Source organism: Chrysochloris asiatica, unplaced genomic scaffold, assembly GCF_000296735.1.
Source record: "Chrysochloris asiatica unplaced genomic scaffold, ChrAsi1.0 scaffold00078, whole genome shotgun sequence".
NCBI classification, from domain to species: Eukaryota; Metazoa; Chordata; class Mammalia; order Afrosoricida; family Chrysochloridae; genus Chrysochloris; species Chrysochloris asiatica.
Window position 1 is genome coordinate 3,383,412 of NW_006408596.1, and position 17,490 is coordinate 3,400,901.

The 17,490-nt window shown below is 52.2% G+C and overlaps 1 protein-coding gene across 1 annotated transcript in view; it reads right to left on the bottom strand.

The window, feature by feature from the left end:
- Window positions 1–4,952: 4,952 nt before the first annotated feature.
- SETD1B (SET domain containing 1B) overlaps window positions 4,953–17,490 on the bottom strand; it is a 22,291-nt gene continuing 9,753 nt past the window's right edge. Inside the window, exons 7-18 of the mRNA XM_006865491.1 lie at window positions 16,693–17,482; window positions 14,297–14,558; window positions 14,072–14,214; window positions 13,943–13,996; window positions 13,704–13,812; window positions 12,778–13,254; window positions 10,168–11,424; window positions 9,128–9,294; window positions 7,276–7,407; window positions 7,068–7,187; window positions 6,851–6,988; window positions 4,953–5,126 (exon numbers count right to left, since the gene is read on the bottom strand). Coding sequence (XP_006865553.1) covers window positions 4,953–5,126; window positions 6,851–6,988; window positions 7,068–7,187; window positions 7,276–7,407; window positions 9,128–9,294; window positions 10,168–11,424; window positions 12,778–13,254; window positions 13,704–13,812; window positions 13,943–13,996; window positions 14,072–14,214; window positions 14,297–14,558; window positions 16,693–17,482 — 3,823 coding nt within the window. The remainder of the gene's footprint in view (window positions 5,127–6,850; window positions 6,989–7,067; window positions 7,188–7,275; window positions 7,408–9,127; window positions 9,295–10,167; window positions 11,425–12,777; window positions 13,255–13,703; window positions 13,813–13,942; window positions 13,997–14,071; window positions 14,215–14,296; window positions 14,559–16,692; window positions 17,483–17,490) is intronic.

The following is a 17,490-nucleotide window of genomic DNA, read 5'->3' on the forward strand; positions in this document are numbered from 1 at the left end:
GCCACAATGTCCTGACTGACCCGCCTTGCTACACAGCTTCCGGTGATAAGCCACACCTGTCAACGTGCCCCGAACGCTAGGCTCCACCCACCAGTGAATGCCAACACCCCAGGACTCCGCCCACCTTGTGACCAAATCCTCTGGGCTGCACAGCATTCTCTCCTTCGAATAAAGCCTGTCTGGTGTTGTGTATCCCTGTCCTAAAGCGGTCACTTTGAGTCGAATGAACGGAACCCGGTTTGGTATTTGTGCCCTTTCGTCGCCAGGGGGAGCGCTGCAGGAAGGCTGTGGAATGAGAGCGCTTTGCCAAGGCGGACGGACCGCGCAAAAGGGAATTTTGAAATCCGTAGGGTCAGGGGCTCACACTCTAGAAGGAAAGACAAAATATAGTTTGGTGTAGTAAAAATTACTATTAATAAAATAAATCAAGGTGAAGTGATGATTATGTGGTCAGAGGTGAAGGGGGGAACTCTGAATTGGGAGGGGGGGTGCTCATCTGGGAGGTGACATATGAGAACCAGCTATGAGAAATTCTGGGGAGAGCATTGGAGGAAGGGTAAACAGCAAGTGAAAAGGTCCTGAGGTGGGAAAGAGCTTGGCAGTCTCCAGACTAATGACTATGATCTCCAAAGATGAGCTGATTTACCACCCAGAATCCAAACCTCTAGACAAATAAGAGGTGGAAATGTTAGCCAAGAGACATTTGAGGGCAAGGTTCCTGGTCTGAGAGACAGACCAGGTAGGGAATCTGAGCCCCTCAGCGTTTGTCTTCCACCCTTGACAAGTCAGTCACTAGCGCCTCAGCGCAGTGTAGCTCTGTTCCACCAGTGTTCCTTCTAGTGAGCAAATATTTGATCACTAATTTATACTCGAGTCCTGGTGTGGCACTGTAGGTTAATGTGCTAGACTACAAGGCCATTTGAACTGCAATGACAGCAGTTCAAGCTTGCCAGCTGCTCCTCGGAAATCCTATACAGGGTCTCTTTAGGTTGGAACCCACTCGATGGCACTTAACAATAATTTATACTCAAATGTGAATGACCCTCCCAGAAGAATGAGGCACAGGGAGAAGAGCTGCTGGTCCTAAAACCATAGGAAGGAAATTGGTCCTTTAAAACCAGGGAAGAGGAGATTGGGGCAAATTAGGTCTCCCTTCCTACTGTTTGTCATGCATGATACCTGGTCCTTGAAGATGACACAACTCAGAACTAGCGGCAGGAAGACATCAGTCAGCTAAGAACAAAAATCTGAGTTGGCATAATGGAAGGATAGCAATTGTTTCAGGGTGTAGGAGCCAAGGCATGGAATTTCAGAAATGAAGAGTAAGAGAGAATTCAGAGATGTACAGGGAGGCTTGTTTCACATACAAACTCAATCTGTCAGCTCTGGACCTTCCTCCCTCCTTCTAGTACACCTCATGTTAAGGGGGAGGGAGCCTGTTTTGGTGGCTGCAGTCAGAATAGAACCCCTGCTGACTGAGCAGAGAACACACCCCAGGTCAGCCACCTGCTACCTCTATAACCTCAATGCCTCAGCATCCAAGCACTGTTATCAAAGATGTTTAAAATACCACCAATTATGTTTGGAGAGGGGCTTGGGTGAGAGCTTCTTGCTTCAGGCTGCTCTGTGTATACAAGCCTTGATTTGGGGGGCCTCTTTGGTATCCCACTGTAGAACCAATGAAAAACAGGAAGGAAGGAGCAGAGGGAAAGCTGGATGAAGATGAGGAAGGAGGAAAACCATCAGACTGGGCAGTTGGAAAGGTGAGGTGGAGAGGGAAGAGTCCAGGAGCTGACCTGTCAGCAGCTAACATTTGCCAACTTGACTGGGGAAAATGGTATTATGGTTATGGTATAATTTTAGTATGAAATGAGGAGGACAGAGAAGACACTGAACCCTTCAGCCTGCAGAATTGAGGCCTAGTGGGGTCCGTCACTTCTGCAATGTCATAAGCACTAGATACACTTACTTCTCACGGAGCTCTGGTAGCACAGTGGTTACAAATCAGGTTGCTAATCTCATGGTCAGCAGTTCGAAACTACCAGCTGTTCCACGGGAGAAAGATGAGGCTTTCTGCTCCCGTAAAGATTTATAGCCTCGGAAACCCTGTACAGGGTCACTATGAGTCGACGGCACCTAACAACACCACCACTTACTTCTCAGCATTTGACTATCTTCTCTCAGCAGCCCCTCCAGGCCCAAATACAGACCAGAGGGAAGTTTCAGTAAATGTTAGTTTTTGAGAAATCAACTTTCTAAGTTCTTCTGGAAATAGTAATAGGACACTTGACCTAGTCTCTCCTCAGTTTCAGATCATTGAGCAGTATTACATTATCTGTGGCTTTAAGAGACATTCTAGGACAACTGAAAAGCTATGAAAAGCCTAGTCTGGCTGCTCAGAATGACCTCAAGCATAGTGTTGAAGATGGGCTGGCCTGAGTGGACATGCCACACACCTTAGCAGCTCAGAGCCCTACCTGCCGCCCGTCCTATCATGCAAGAGGGTGTGTTCCCAGCTGAATGAAAGAATAAGAGGGAGAGATAGGAGAGTAAGAGAGACGGCGTGTCTGTAAGAAAAGTCAGTATATTTATGGTTTGCTTTATAAAAGTTACTATAATACAATGGTACATAGTATTGAATTCACAAAAATATGAACAAGTATTTACAGCAAGACATACCCACAACGGAAACACTTCTCTTCAAAACAAGTTACAGATGAGAGTCTATATGCACAAATGTCCCTAAAACGTATCGTTTCTCTTCTTTGCATGGGAAGGGGGAGGGGCAAGATTAAAAATTAAAAAAAAAAATTTAAAAGCAGAAACCCCAACTCTTCGAAAGCAGAGATTTGTTCGATGAAAACAAAAGCATTGGAAAAAGAAAGGAGGCACCACATTTCTGAATTATTGCAAGCCATTTGAGTGGGGAAGCCGAACTGGGGGAAGGCTGAGGAGGGGGCTCCTGGCGTAAATCCAGCCAAGGTTCTCCAAGAGCTTAAGGTTGGGCAACAGACCACCCCACCCCATTTCCTCATATCCTTCACTCCCCTTCTTTTTGGGGGGTAGGTGGTGGTGGTAGAGGTGATAGAACGAGACAGCCCCTTGGGGGCCGCACAAAATAACTTAAATCCGCCATCTCCGCAATCTACACATTTCCTCATGTGAAAAATAAATATTTCTTCGGTTGCACAATTAGGCAGAAAAAACTGCACATGGAAGAGAAGGTTGCCGCTGCGCCCAGGTACCCCCTCTGCGTCTTAATGACCACTGATTTCGTCTATTTTGAAATCGGGGACACAGTCTCTGACACAGAGGCCATGGGGGTGAAGAAATTAAAACAAAACAAAACAAAAAACAATCCACAAACGAGGAAATTAAAAAGAGAGAGAGAGAGAAATAACAATTCTTTGTACAGAATTTACATGTTAACAAGCTTGACACAAGCCGAGATACCGAGGCTCCTGCCGCCACATGCGCTTTACGCGGCTCCTGCGTGGGAGGACTCCTGGTCAAGAGAGTCTTTATTTACACGCCTGCGCTGCCTTTTGGGGTGCGGGGGACTCGTCTTTGTGTGTGTGTGTGTGTCTCATTTTTTGGAAGTACATACAAAGAAAGGAGCAAAAAAAGTTTCCCCACATGTTTCCACAAGAAACAACGTTCTCGAGAGAGTCCTCTGTGGCAGCCTGTATACAGAAGTTGGTTCTGAACTTCTAAAACTTAACTTTTTCCCTTCGTTTTGATTTTATACACGCACCAAAAAAAAAAAAGAAGAAGAAAAATCCATGGAAATAAACCCTGAAGAAGGTGGGGGTGGGAGGGTAAGAGAGGTTGATAAAAAGAAAAGAAAACGGAGATTTGTGTTTTAAAATCTTGTCTAGATTTTTCCTTTCTCTAAAAGAAATAAGCTGTACACCCCTAAAATAAATATCCGCTGGCCATCTTGGGGTGAGGGATTGATGGTGGGGTAAAGCGGGGTGCAGTAGAGGGTGAGTAGGTGAAGCTTATAAAATGGAAAAGAAATGCCCCACACGGTCAGACAAGCCGTAATGGTGGAGCTGGGGCCCCCTACCGCCTGCCCTGGGAGCCCCTCCATGAGCCTGGGTAAAGGCGGGGGTGGGGGGTGGGGGTAGAAGGGGGGGAGCACAGACCCAGTGGCTCTCACCCGCAGGGGGCCTCTGGGGGGCTCTGTCATTGCTGGCATTCGAATGAGAAAGTAAACATTGAACCCAAGGTTTGGGGACATGGCAGGGATTGGGGTAACAGGGGGAGCCTCGAAAGGCAATTCCTGCCTGGGACCAGTCCTGCCGCCCAGGGTCTGCTTGGAGAAGTGGCGCCCCCAGAGTGATGGGGAAGGACAGACCTTTGGAGGGGACCTGGGAAAGGTGTGGGGTCCCTTCCTCACTGATTCTGGGGCTGGGTGAGGCCTTCAGGCACGTAGTGTTCTGAGGTCAAAGCCACCTCCGACTCTTGTCCACTCTTCCTCTTCCCTCTTAGCACCTGACTCCGCCACCCCCGCCCGCCAGAGGTCCCTCTCTTTGATTCCCCCTTCACATTTCAACGGTTAAAGTCTTTTCTTAGGATGAAGAAGAAAATAAAGAGAAGACAATACAACGTAGCAGCATTCACAGGAAGGGGCTGAGGGTAAAGATGGGGAAGAGAAGAAGACAGGAGGCGAGAGAGATGGAGAGACAGGTGAGAAGAGGAAATGGGAGTCAAACTTACACCCTGCAAGGAGCATGTCTAAAAACAGGGGGACAGATGGAGAAGCCCTTTCCCACTGCCAGGGCAGGAAGTGTGGGGGTCCTGGGGTAGTGTTGTGGGGCGCCGGGCCCTGACATGGCCGCTGGGGGAGGGACAGCACCTGAAATGGGGTGGCGGTGGGCCTGGCCTAGGGGTTCTGCATGAGGCCCCAGGGGCGGCTAACATCCTTGATGTCTGGCACCGGCGGGGGCCTAGTTGAGGGTTCCCCGGCAGTTCTCGGAGCCACAGAGGCAAGGGATCTTGACGTCTTCGATGGGGAACTTGTAGTCGTAGGTGATTTCCTCGTTGACGCTGATGTGCTGCTTCGAATAGATGACGATCTTCTTCTGGGATTCCACTGTGATCACCTTGGCATAGCAGTTGGGCTGCAGGCAGGGAGGGGACAGTGAGCTGCCAGCTCCACGCAGACCCTCTGCCACCACGGCCCCCTCAAATCTATGCCCATGTTACTGCTCCAGGTCTCGGTTTCCCATCTGCCTGACCAGGATGTCAACAACGACAGCAGCGACAAGTTCCTTTCAGGCTTTCCGTTTCCACTGCAGAGGACACTCAGACTCTTATTTGCAGCCTAGACCTCCCTTCCTAGCTCAGGACTAGGGGTCAGCCAACTCCTGCCCCCAGCTGCCTGCTTCTGTAAATCAAGTTTTATTAGCACACAGCTGTGCCCCTTATTCGCATAGAATCCGAACCTGCTGTTGTTCAGGTGCACAGAACCAGAAATGTTTACTCCATTACTGAATAAGTTTGCTGTTCCCCACTCGACTCATAAATCGAATTGCCTGCTCCATACTCCCTCAGGCAGCTTCGAGGCTGTCCTGGCCTCACTACATCACACCTGCATACCGGAACTTCTCTGCCGGAATGCAGCACCACCCACGCAGGTCCCAAACCCCAGGGGTGAGCATGAGCTGCAGGTCACGCATGACCAAGCCCAGCGAGCACTCCAAAGGACCGCTCTGTTCTCTGCCTACTTGTCCCTATTTCTACTTACCCCGAGAAAATCCCACAGCCAGGGAAACCTCTTGGATACGACAGAAGACCCTGTTATACCACAGCTCAAACCCCACTGCTTTGGCTTTGAGAAGTACAACTTGTCTGCTCCTCACCTCAGCCTACAACATGGCTGAGCAAGCTGGCTGCCTCATCTACCGACCTCGTTCTCTTACCTGGCCCTAGAGCTCTCCACTCCAGCCACACTGCCCTCCTCCTCCTCGCTGCCCTAGGGTATCAGTCACTGCTTCCCCAGGGCACCCACCTGCTCATCCCTCAACACCATCATAGTCACAGAGCGTTGAGGGCCATTAGGGGCCGCCCTGGGGCAGGTAACAGTGGTCAGATCACAGCACAGGATCTAACCTGTGCTGAGAACTTGTCATCTGTCAGCACGTGTGAAGAGCCTGCACACCTGGCCCGTTCAGTGCTCCCCACAACCTGCACAGGTCTGCTGGTGTCTGAGGTTTTCCAGGTTAGGAAATATTCATTCCCTGAGATCCCTCTCTGAGTGGTGATACAGTTTTCCAAGTGAGGAAACATAAATAACTACCTGAAATCCCTTAGTAAGTGGCAATACCAAGCCTGACCTCACAGCCACTTGGTATTCACCTCAGCACTAGTCTGGCCCCTGCTCCTGGCTGGCTGTGTCCTTCAGTGCATGCAATGTCCCCATTCTCGATGCCCACCTCCCCTCTAGACTTGCCCTTTTTCCAATGGCTGCCACTAACCACGGGTGGCCACAGAAATGTCAGCGACTCGAGTGGCTGAAAGGAAAACTCAATTCTCCTGCAGCACCGGCCACAGTTCAAGTGCGCAGCACCTCAGGGGGCATTTCCATCCCCAAGAGAAATTTTGCTGGGAATCACTGCCCTGAAAGCTGGGCCTGACCTATGGAGTAACCTACATAGTGAATAAACCACTTTTTGAGTACCTTCATTAAGCCCTTAACTTGGCAACAAAAGTCTCACCATGCCCATTTGACAGACAGGAAAACTGAAGCTATGAGGACAGGCTGCTTGCATGAGGCCTCACTCTCCCGACCTCCCTTCCTATCACCCTCAATCCATCCTGCTGGCACTCAGGAGGGGGCACTCACGTTGCAGCTGTGGTTGATGAAGCGGGCAAAGTTGCCACACTTGGTGGCGTCGATAATGGTGTCATGGTCCACCCGGAACATGTAGCTGCTGCCAATGCCCTCATCCTCATAACGCTTCTCCCGCATGTCCGCGATCACCTGGCCAAGGAATGGGCATCAGGAATGACTGGGCCAGCCCTTTTCCCACCCTGGTCCGGTCATGCCTGCCAGCACCTACCTGGCGGATGTTCTGGCCCACATACTCGATGACCATCTCATCGGCAGCAATGGGCTCCATGGCAAACAGGCCCCAGTCATGGATGTGGCTCTTGCAGAATTTGAGCTTCTTCTTCCGGAACTAGAAGGAGAGAGAGAAGGGGTAAGCCCTGGCCCTGGGGGTCCCACTACTATCCCGGCCTCCCAGGGGTGCAGAGTTCCAGCCCTACCTTGAGCTGGTTGAACTTGAGCAGGTCGCTGTCACAGCTGCCGGTGAAGGAGGATAGAAGACGGCGCTGCTCCGAGCGCCGCTCCGAGCCTGCTCGAGTGGAGGCGTGAGGCTGTGCAGGGATGCTCATGCCCTGCCAGGACAGAAGGACAGATGTAAGGACACACAGATGAATGGACGGAGCTGTTTGGGAAGAAGTGGCTTCAGGGGCCAGGCCCCAACTCCATCCATCCTGGGCGCACGCCACCTGTTTGACCTCAACATATCCTGGGCAGCACCCACCCCAAGTCCCAGCCCATCACCCCGTTTCCAGTTCCCTTGCTCTGGGCCTGTCTGCTTCCACTCTGTCCTGTATCATCACCTCCCTCTAAGCCTCCAACATGCTCAGGAGGTTCCTCCCATCTTAAATGAACAACCAAGCCATCCCATGCCCTTTTTCTGGGAGCATGGGGCATTTATGTTCTGTCACATGGGGTTGTATGAGTCAGAAGCAACTCCATAGTACCCAACAACACCAAACAGGAATTTAACTCTCTGTTGAAAATTCCAGGGGTGGGTTAATGAGCTAAACTGCAAAGCTGGTTTGAACTGCACGGTCGACCAGTGGTTCAAGCTCACCAGCCCCTCCTTGGAAACCCTAGACAGGGTCACTTTGGGTCGGAACCGACTTGACGGCACTTAACAATAACAGCACCGTGAGTCCAAACTGGCTCGATGGTACTTCAACAACCACAACATACAGGGTTTCCTAATCCACAAAGCTTTACAGGAGAAGATCACCTCATCTTTTTCCGGAGGAGTGACTTGGTGGGTGTGAACTTCCGACCTTGTAGTTAGTATCCCATGCTTATCCTACAGTGCCACCAGGGCTCCTCTGGTACACAGTAGACACTCTAAGTAAACATTTGCTGAATTAAATAAGCAATGAATGAACAGAGTTTCCGATTCTATGGAGTCCAGACTTTCGGGGCCCATGGAGATTGGATAAACTGTTGAAGCTACTGCCTGGAGATCATCTTCACACCTTAAACTGAAAATAACCCTCGAGTTTTCTTATAACCAAGCAACAGTTTAGCTAGACTAGTGAAGAATGCCTGCCTTCAGCATTATGCCTTGAGCATTATGCTCTTTTAAGATCTTTCTTTACAGGATCAAATTGACACTAGTACTTAGAGGATGAAATGGCTTCATGTTAACGGGGAGGGACAACTCTGGAAAGAAGCGGGAGAAGGGCTGTACCACTCAGAAATCTCATCCATGTCACAGACTTGTACAGGTAACGCTGTGGGATTGCTGTATGTTTTGCATGTATATTCTCAACAACAAGTATGGAATGAAATGGGACAGGGAAGTAAGAATTGTCAGAAATGGAACAATCAGCATGGAAGGGAATCGAACTAAATGTCACCGAGTAACTTGTGTAGAAATTGCCAAATGGGCCTTTGTTGTTAAATGGTACCGAGTCAGCATAGTGACCCTGTACATGATTCTCAAGGAGAGACTGGTGGATTTGAACCACCAACCTTGCAGTTCAAATGAACCTTGTGGTCCTGTGCTTATCCTACAGCAATACAACAGGACTCTCAAATGGAACCTACTTGCAGTATCATCGTTCGCTGGAAACATGATACAATTTTTTTTTAAAGTAATGATTGAATCTTTGGGAAACGTACTCTGCGTGTGTCCCCAGTACAGCGTGTAGTTGCCTACAGCCCCTCTGTAGCTCTCCACAGGGCCAATTCTTCCCTTGACTCCTGAGGCCCTGTTTCCTTCCCCCTTACTCACCTGTCATCCCCCCAACCCACCACCGGGCCCCAGGAGACTCCAGTGTGCCTTGCACCACCCATCAGTACCTGGGTGTCAGCTGGGGGCTCATCGGTGCTGGCCCGGCTGCTGTTGAGGTATCTGAGCTTGTCCTTCTTGTCAATGGTGTAGAAGCCCTCGCTGCGGGCACAGCCCGTCACGTGCTCCGGGAGACCATCATCCCGCTTCTTCCTCTTGGCTGAAGAAAGGCTGGTGGGTGGGCATGCGTCAAGGGCTACACAGACACTCAAGGGTTCCTTCTGGGTCCTTAGTGAGACCTGGCCCATCAGGCCTGGCTCCCTATCATTATGCCCATCCTTGGGGGTGGGGAGTGAGGAGGCCAACTGTGCTGGCCAGCCCCTGACCCCCAAGATGCTACCTTCAGACCAAACCTACTAGTAGTCAGAGCCCCACCAAGGTTTCCTTGTTGTATGGCCATGGGTGTGTTTCTTAACCATTCTCTGCCTCAGTTTCGCCATCTGTAGAATGGGGGTATTAATGACGCCATCTGAATGAGCAGCTTTGCTTAGAAGTTTCATATGCTGCTAACATAAGTCCTACCCAGAGAAAGTGTCAGGGCAATGACAGCAACCCTAAGCCCTCAGCCTCAGGACAGCCCAGTCTCTGGAGGCAGACTTTCATGGGTTCCAATACCAGCTCCACCACTTGCTATGTTTGGCTTCTGGCAAGTCACTTAACTTCTCTGAGCCCTAGTTACCTCAATCTGAAGCGAACACTGAGAAAGTTACTACCACACTGGGATACTGTGATATTGTCTATGTGGGGTAAATTGGGTCTTGGGGGTGAGAAGAGCCCCCCAAAAGTGCTCAGTAGAGCGTTCTCACTGTCACCTTTACCACCACCACAGAGCTGCTGGAGCCTGGGAGACGGAGTCCAAGCATGTGGGACAAAGACACTACTGCTTCTGCTTGGCAAGATATTAAAAAAACCCACCCACCACTAATTCGGACTCACAGAGGCTCTAACAGTTTCTGAAGCTGCCTCCTCGTTCTCCTATGGAGGGGCTACTGGGTTTGAACTGCCAAGCTTGAGGTCAGCAGCCCAGCCCTGGGGCACCTGAGCAGGATATAAGGATGGTAGACCCAGAGCGTGTCGTTGAGCCAGTCCATGCCGTTGTCCTGCTGCAGCATCTGCTCATAGGTGACACACAGGAAGCGGATGTCCTCCTCATCAATGCCCCCGTTCCAAATGTCATACAGGATGGTCATCTCCTCGAACTCGGAGCGGGGCCGGAAGAGGGGCTGCGGTGGCGAGAGCTCAGGCGAGGTTGTACCTGCCACCAAGTCCTCATGGCGTTTCTTGAGCGGCCGGCGCCACAGCCCCCGGACCTTGGCGAGCTCCACGTCCTCCTCGGTAGCCTCGTCACGACCCCGGGAGCCTGGGGGGATGGCCTCTGAGGGCCACTGGTTCTCAAGCTCCTTAAAGGGTAGCTTGGTGGGTTCCACAGGCAGTGGGGCTGGGAGCAGTGGGGGCTGAGGGGGTAGGGGAGCAGGGGGCACTGGGATCCCCGCGTTCCGGAAGTCCAGGGTTACAGCCCGGGGGTCATGGGTGCTGGGAAAGACTGGGGTCTGTGTCTGGCCTGGCAGGAGCAGACGGTCCCTGGTTAGGGCAGTCCCTGGCGGCCGGACCAAGGGTCCATCCAAGGAGAGCACAGCTGGTGGGGACCGCCGGGGCCGGCCCGGCTTCCTCTTGGAGGACGAGCAAGGCGTCAAGGGGGCAGAAAGAAGGGGTGGCAGCTGGGCAGGTGGCCGTGTTGGGGTCCGCAGGACAGGCACAGGTAAAGTCAAAGGCAGGGGCAAGGGCAGGGGCAGAGGAAGGGTCAGGCCAGCCTCCAGGAGCACAGAGGAGGCCAGGGGCCCAGACCGCTCATCACGCTGGTTGGCTGGGAGGGGGCAGACGGGCAGAAGCAATGGCCCACTGGACTCGGGGAAGGTGGGCGTGAAGCTGAAGTCCCGGCCTGGAGTCCGAGGGAGGCCCCCACTGCTCAGGCTGGGGGATGGGGTTGGGTAAGAGAAGGGGCTGCCAGGCACCTGAGGGGAACTCAGAGACAGGTTGCTACTGCCCCCGGATAGTGGGGGCTCCCTGCCCGGAGTAGCAGGCACCGTCTCTGTGCTCTGCGACTTGGCCAGACTACCACAAAGGCCTGGTGTTCGTGGGGGCTGCTCCTCAGTGGGAGGTTCCACAGGAGCAGGTGGCAGTGGGGGTTCTGGGAGCTCGGGCTCCGGAGGTGGGCTGGGTGGGCGGGGTGGCCGGGAGGGTGGCAATGGTGGCTGAGGGGGCAAAGACAGCATTGTCGGGGGCTTGGACTCTGCTTCCAGGTCGTTCTCTGTAGAGAATGGGGAGAAAGTCAGACAGTCAGTGGAGTGATTCAAACATTTCTCAGGGCCCGACCACTGCTGCCTTACTATGTGCTGACCCCCGACCCACTGATGCCCTTACAAGTCCTGCAGATTCTTTAAATGCTGGGGACATCTATCCCGAGTGAAACAAATCGAAGACTGCTTAGCATCCAGCCCCAGGGCAGGCACACAGTAGGTGCTTTGTAAACATTAGTAGACTTATGAAAGACCAAGGAGGTATGATTGCTAACCTCTGAATATACGCTCCTCAGAATAGCGTTCCTGGGAATGTGGATCGGGAAGAGGTGTTCTGAGAAGAGTGGATTCTGTGGGCAAACAAAACCCAAGATGTTTCTTTTCTGTAGGACTTGTCAGAGCCTTTGAGGCTTTTCTTCTAGCTCCCTGCCCTGGAACATTAATGTCACAGTGGTGAATCAGTTAGTTCTGACTCATAATGACCCTGTACAGGGTTTCTGAGGCTGTAAATCTTTAGGAGAGCAGAAAGCCTCATCTTTCTCCGGCGGAACCGATAGAAGTTTTGAAATGCTTACTATAAGATTAGCAGCCTAACTCGTAACCACTACATCATGGAGCAGATATTTTTCTGTTTGGACCACTACTGTGCCAAAATCTACAGTGTCAAAATCAGTCCTGGGGACACAAAGGTATTGCTCCAACTCATAGCGACCCTGCGTACGACAGAATGAAATGCTGTCAGGCTCAGTGGCATCTTCATGATCAATCAGCACGCAATAAATTCCTGAGTCGACATTCAAAAGACCTGTAGTTGCCTGGCCAAACAACAAAAAATTCTACCAGATATCCCAGGTTTCTATCTGAAGAAATGATCTATTTAAGTTTAAATCAATTGCAATCAAGTAATAGTAGGAACTGAAATCCTCGGGCACACGAGGTCTAGTCTGGTCAGGGCAGACGTGCAGCATTCCTGCCATTGCAGACAGTTCTACGGGGCTCTGCTGCGGGAGACTCCACTCTGTTTTGTGATGCTCCACCATGACGGCGCTGGGAGGCATGTCTGTCACTAAAATGACCATCCCACTCACTCACTTTGTTGGTAGCAACTCATGCAGCCAGTGGCCCAAGGATCAACCCTAGGGTACTAGTGGCATTGAGGAATGGTAAAATCACTATTCTGCTTTAGTGGTTAATGGAGTGTGTTCCAGGCATTTAACACATTAAGCATCATTTCACTCAATCCCCTGCCCAAACAGCCCCATTTTACAGATGAGGAGACCGAGGCCTGGGATGGTTAAGTGATTTACCCAAGCAAGCTGAAGCTCATTCACCCTGCTGCCCTCCCAGGGAGCCTCAGGGGTTACCTGGGGTGTGCTCGGGGGGTGGCAGGAGGCGACCCTCCATCTCAGTGGCAGGCTCTGGAGACAGTGACATAGCCCCTTCCTGGCCCAGGTCTGGCTCCTCGGGGGGTTCCTTGCAGCCTGACAGGTCCTCAACACCCACAGGCAAGGGGAGCTCCTCCAGCATCTGAGCTGGTTCCTTGGAAGCTTCGTCCTCCACTTCAATGTCCACCTCCTCTTCTGGGCCCAAGGTCTCCACCACAGGCATTCCTGTGACCACTGAAGACTCTTCCACACCCTCTTCCACGGCCTTGGGGGCAAGAGGAGCCATGCTCTCCTCTTCCTCCTCCTCGTCTTCCTCCTCTGCTGCCACCTCCTCTTCATCTTCCGAGGATGAGGATGAGGATGAGGACTCAGAGCTTGATTCAAAGCCAGAGGACTCAGAACTCTCGCTGGATGACTCTGTATCTGCCTTGGAGGTGGCGATGCTCACTGTTTCCTCTGGGCAGGGGACAGACGAGGGGTCATTTTGTCATGCGTTGTTCCCCGCCCCAGATGTTTCCCCCAAGTCTCCAATATGTGTGTGAGTGTACACTGTGTGTGTGCACATGCATGCTCATGAGTATGGGTGCACCGGTGTACATGTGTGCTGTGTGTGTATACAAGTGCTGTGTACACTGTGTATGTACATGTTTACTGAGTGTGCACATGTGTACTGTGTGTGTACATGAGTAGTGTATGTGCATGTATACTGTGTGTACATGCTATGTACTGTGTGTGTACATGTGTACTGTGTGTATAAGTGCACTGCATGTGTGTGCTGTGTAGTGTGTGTGTGCTGTGTAGTGTGTGTGTGTGCGCTGTGTACTGTGTGCACTATGTGCACATGCACCTGTGTGTGTGCAGGTACATACACATGTGTGTGCATGCCTGCCTGCTGCCCAGCTCACCTCCATCTGAGTCCAGCTCCTCCTTCTCGCTGGTTTGAGACCTGGCCGTGTCATCGTCTTCATTTTCAGAGTCTTCCGGGTCAGCACTGTCTTCATCGTCATCATCGTCATCCTGGGGGAGAGAAATGGTCAGGGATGGGTGAGCCCCCTCACTTCAGGTGCCCAAGGTCTCCCGCCACCATGCATACCTTCTCGGACGTGGACGAGGATGAAGAGGAGGAGATCCGGTTCCTGGGGCCTTCCTCCTCTTCCATCTCTTCCTCCTCCTCCTCCTCAGTGCTCTCCTGCTCCTCCTTGTCCGAGGCCGAGGAGGAGGGCGAGGTTGTGGAGGAACCGGAGGACGAAGACGCCGATGAGGACGAGGCCACAGACAGTGACTCCTTCTCATCCTCCTCTCCCCCACTGTCCAGCTCCAAGGGTCGTGCGGGACGCCGACGCACACCCATACTCTTGGGGTCCCGCTTGGCAAGCTCGCAGGGGGTATCTGTCATGTCCCGGTCCCGCTCCAACTCTGGGGGACAGAAGAGGTGTCAGAGCTGAGCTGGTGGAAGGGGGTGCAGAATCAGTATTCAGCGAGGGAACAGGGGACAAACCTTCATCCTCCTCATCTACAGAGGTGGATGGCCGAAGTCGCTTCTGGTCACTGGCTGAGGCTGTGTCTGGTGGCTCCTTCCTCTTGACCTTGAAGGAGGGCAGGCGAATGGCCCCCCGCAGCCCAATGCCCAGGCCCAGGCCCTCATAGCCCAGGCCCTCCCCCTTGCCCCATGATTCCAGCAGACACGAGGCGATGCGGTCCTTGGGCTTTGGCCGGTCCTCATCCTTGTTGTCACCTGACTTCACAGGGGTCAGCGAGGCCTGGGGTGTGGCAGAGGAAGGGACGGTCATTGCAGTTACTGCTGGTGCCACCCACTTGCCTCTCAATAGCCACCACTGGTTCCCTGCACACGGCTCAAGGGGGCTCCTCATGCTGAATGTTGCCTCCCTACCCTTGATTTTCCCACCTGCAAAATGGGGATCCTACAGCTGCCTGCCACACTTTGTAGGCTGGGACCCAAAAGAAATACAGTATAAACACACAACTCTATCACTGAGACCAAGAGTTCCACAAAATGTCATTTACAAGTTACTACTGGTCGCTGAAAGCAGCTCTGGTAGCATAGTGGTTACGAGTCACGCTGCGATTCCATGGGAGAAAGATGAGGCTTTCTGCTCCCCTAAAGACTTACAGCCTTGGAAACCCTGTTCAACATTGCCATGAGTCGGAACCAACTCCACGGGCACATGCCCACCACCACTGATTTGCTGGCATCCTGATGTGGTACTGTAGCATGAGAACTGGGCTGCTAACCCCGAAGCTGGCGGCTCAAACCCACCACCGGCTCCTGGGAAATCTGATACAGTGTCACTGTAAGACGGAACCAACTCCATGGCACTGAACAACAATATTTGGTTTGCTGGAGTCCCTGGATGTTGTAAATGGTAAACACACTTGCTGCTAACCCAAAGGCTGGAGGTTCAAGTCTACCCTGAGCTACCTTGGGATTGAGGCCTGGTGATCAGGTCTGAGAACACTGTGGAGCTCATTTCTACCCTGACACACCTTGGGTCTTTCTTCATGGGTGGGTAATGACAAGCTGGCAACTGGTTGGTTACATTTTCCAAACACGTTAAAATATACAATCAAACGAAACACCTACTAGATTTATTTCACTGCACACGCGGGGTGGCCCCAAAGCTCCAAGACACGCAGTCTTTTGGGATATTGTGAGAATTCACTAAAATAATCCACCCTCGACACCTTGCAAAGAGTCCTGGTGGCCCAGTGGGTTAAGCACTGGGCTGTTAACTGCATTGTCTGGTTCAAACCTACCAGCTACTCTGAGGAAGAAAGACGAGGCTGTCTGCTCCCATCAAAATTAAGTCTTGTCAACTCTATGGGACAGTTCTCCTCTGTCCTACAGGGTCACTGTGAGTTGGAAACAGCTCGATGGCAGTGATTCTGGTTTTGGGGTTTAGGTCCTTTGCCGGGGGCTCAGCTCTTTTTCTACATTATTAACACACTACCTATGAGATTCACTTGATATGATGACTAACTTGGTGAGGTCAGTACAATGAGGTAGAACCACACACAGCTAAGTGAATCTCAGCACTTTGACAGGGTTTCTTCTCATACCACTAACTGAGGCAGTGACAGGGTGTCACGCACTCTGATGTCAAGAGTGGGCTTTCATCACCCTTACGAGCACTCCCCAAAGCAAGTTCTGGGGCTATACAAATCCATCACTATGGCTGCTCTGAGGGAGAAAGGGGGCCAAGGAGGTTGGACTTGGTGACTGAGGGAACATTACAGGAAAGATGTTCTTTCATAAGGAGAAAAAAGCAAAGCACCTTGACAGCAATGGTTAAAGCGCTCGGGGGATCCTCCAGTAAAGACTGCAGCCTAGGAAACCCCGTAGGGGCTGTTCTACTCAGTTACACGGAACTAACTTGGAATCAACTTGACAGCATTTAACAACAACAATACAGAGAAAAATGGTTCTATATTAATTGTGAGATTAACAATAATAACCAAGTAACAAGTATACTTTTCTAACATTGGTCCTGCAAAGACAGGACTCCACTTAAATAAAGGCACGAGAGACACTGAGTTGAACCAAGCTGTGGCGTTAAAAGAACCTCTAGAACTTTCTGTGATGATGGAAACGTCCCCTATCTGTTCTGTCCAATATGGTAGCCACTGGCCATGTATGGCTATGATGCACTTGAAATGTGGCTGGTGCCACTGAGGCACTAAATTTTTCCATTTCATTTCATCTTAATAAATGAATGTTACCAATTAATAGAAATTTAAGACGCCACATATGGCTCAGGGAATACTGATAGTGCAGTCCACACAGCACCTTTCATGCTGGGGGGTAGACAGGGCAGTCAAGGGGGAGGCGCTTGGCTGGCTTCCCACCCCACACCCACACGCCTTGGGGGCACCCACCTTGGCCATGCGTTCCTTCTTGTCCCACCACTCATCGAAGGCCCGGAAGGCCACTACCTCCACCATCTTGCGGTTGAGGTCACGCTTCATGGTGGCCTTGAGCTCCTTGAGTACCACCAGAAGGACACCGTCCACCGTGGCCTTGTGTGGGTCCTCCTGCCGAGGTACGTAGCCTGGAGGTGGCACCGATGGGTCGAACTTGGGCAGCGGGGGCCAAGGCTGCCCTCGGCCTGGGCCAGCATTGCCCAGGGAAAAGGGGCCCCGGTAGGGGGGCAGGTTGACAAACTGCAGCCCGGCTGTGGCGGCAGCAGCAGCAGCTGCCATGAAGGGCGGGTAAGGGCAGGTGCCTTGGCCTGTCATCAGACGGCTCAGCATCTGCGTCTGCATCTGGAAGGACATGGGCATGCCGCCCCACTGGCCACCCAGCACGTGGCTCATATCCACCTGCATCACAGGAAACAGGCCCGGTGGGAAGGGGGGCAGTGGTGGCATGATGGGTGGGGGCGGCACGCCAGGGGGCGGTGGTGCCGGCAGTGGTGGTGGGGGCACAGTCACTGCTGGATGGGCTGGGGGCGGTGGGGGAGGCGGTGGTGGAAGAGGTGGAGGCATGGGGAAGCCGGGCTGTGGTGGGGGTGGCGGTGGGGGCGTGTGTGCATGCCTGCCTGCTGCCCAGCTCACCTCCATCTGAGTCCAGCTCCTCCTTCTCGCTGGTTTGAGACCTGGCCGTGTCATCGTCTTCATTTTCAGAGTCTTCCGGGTCAGCACTGTCTTCATCGTCATCATCGTCATCCTGGGGGA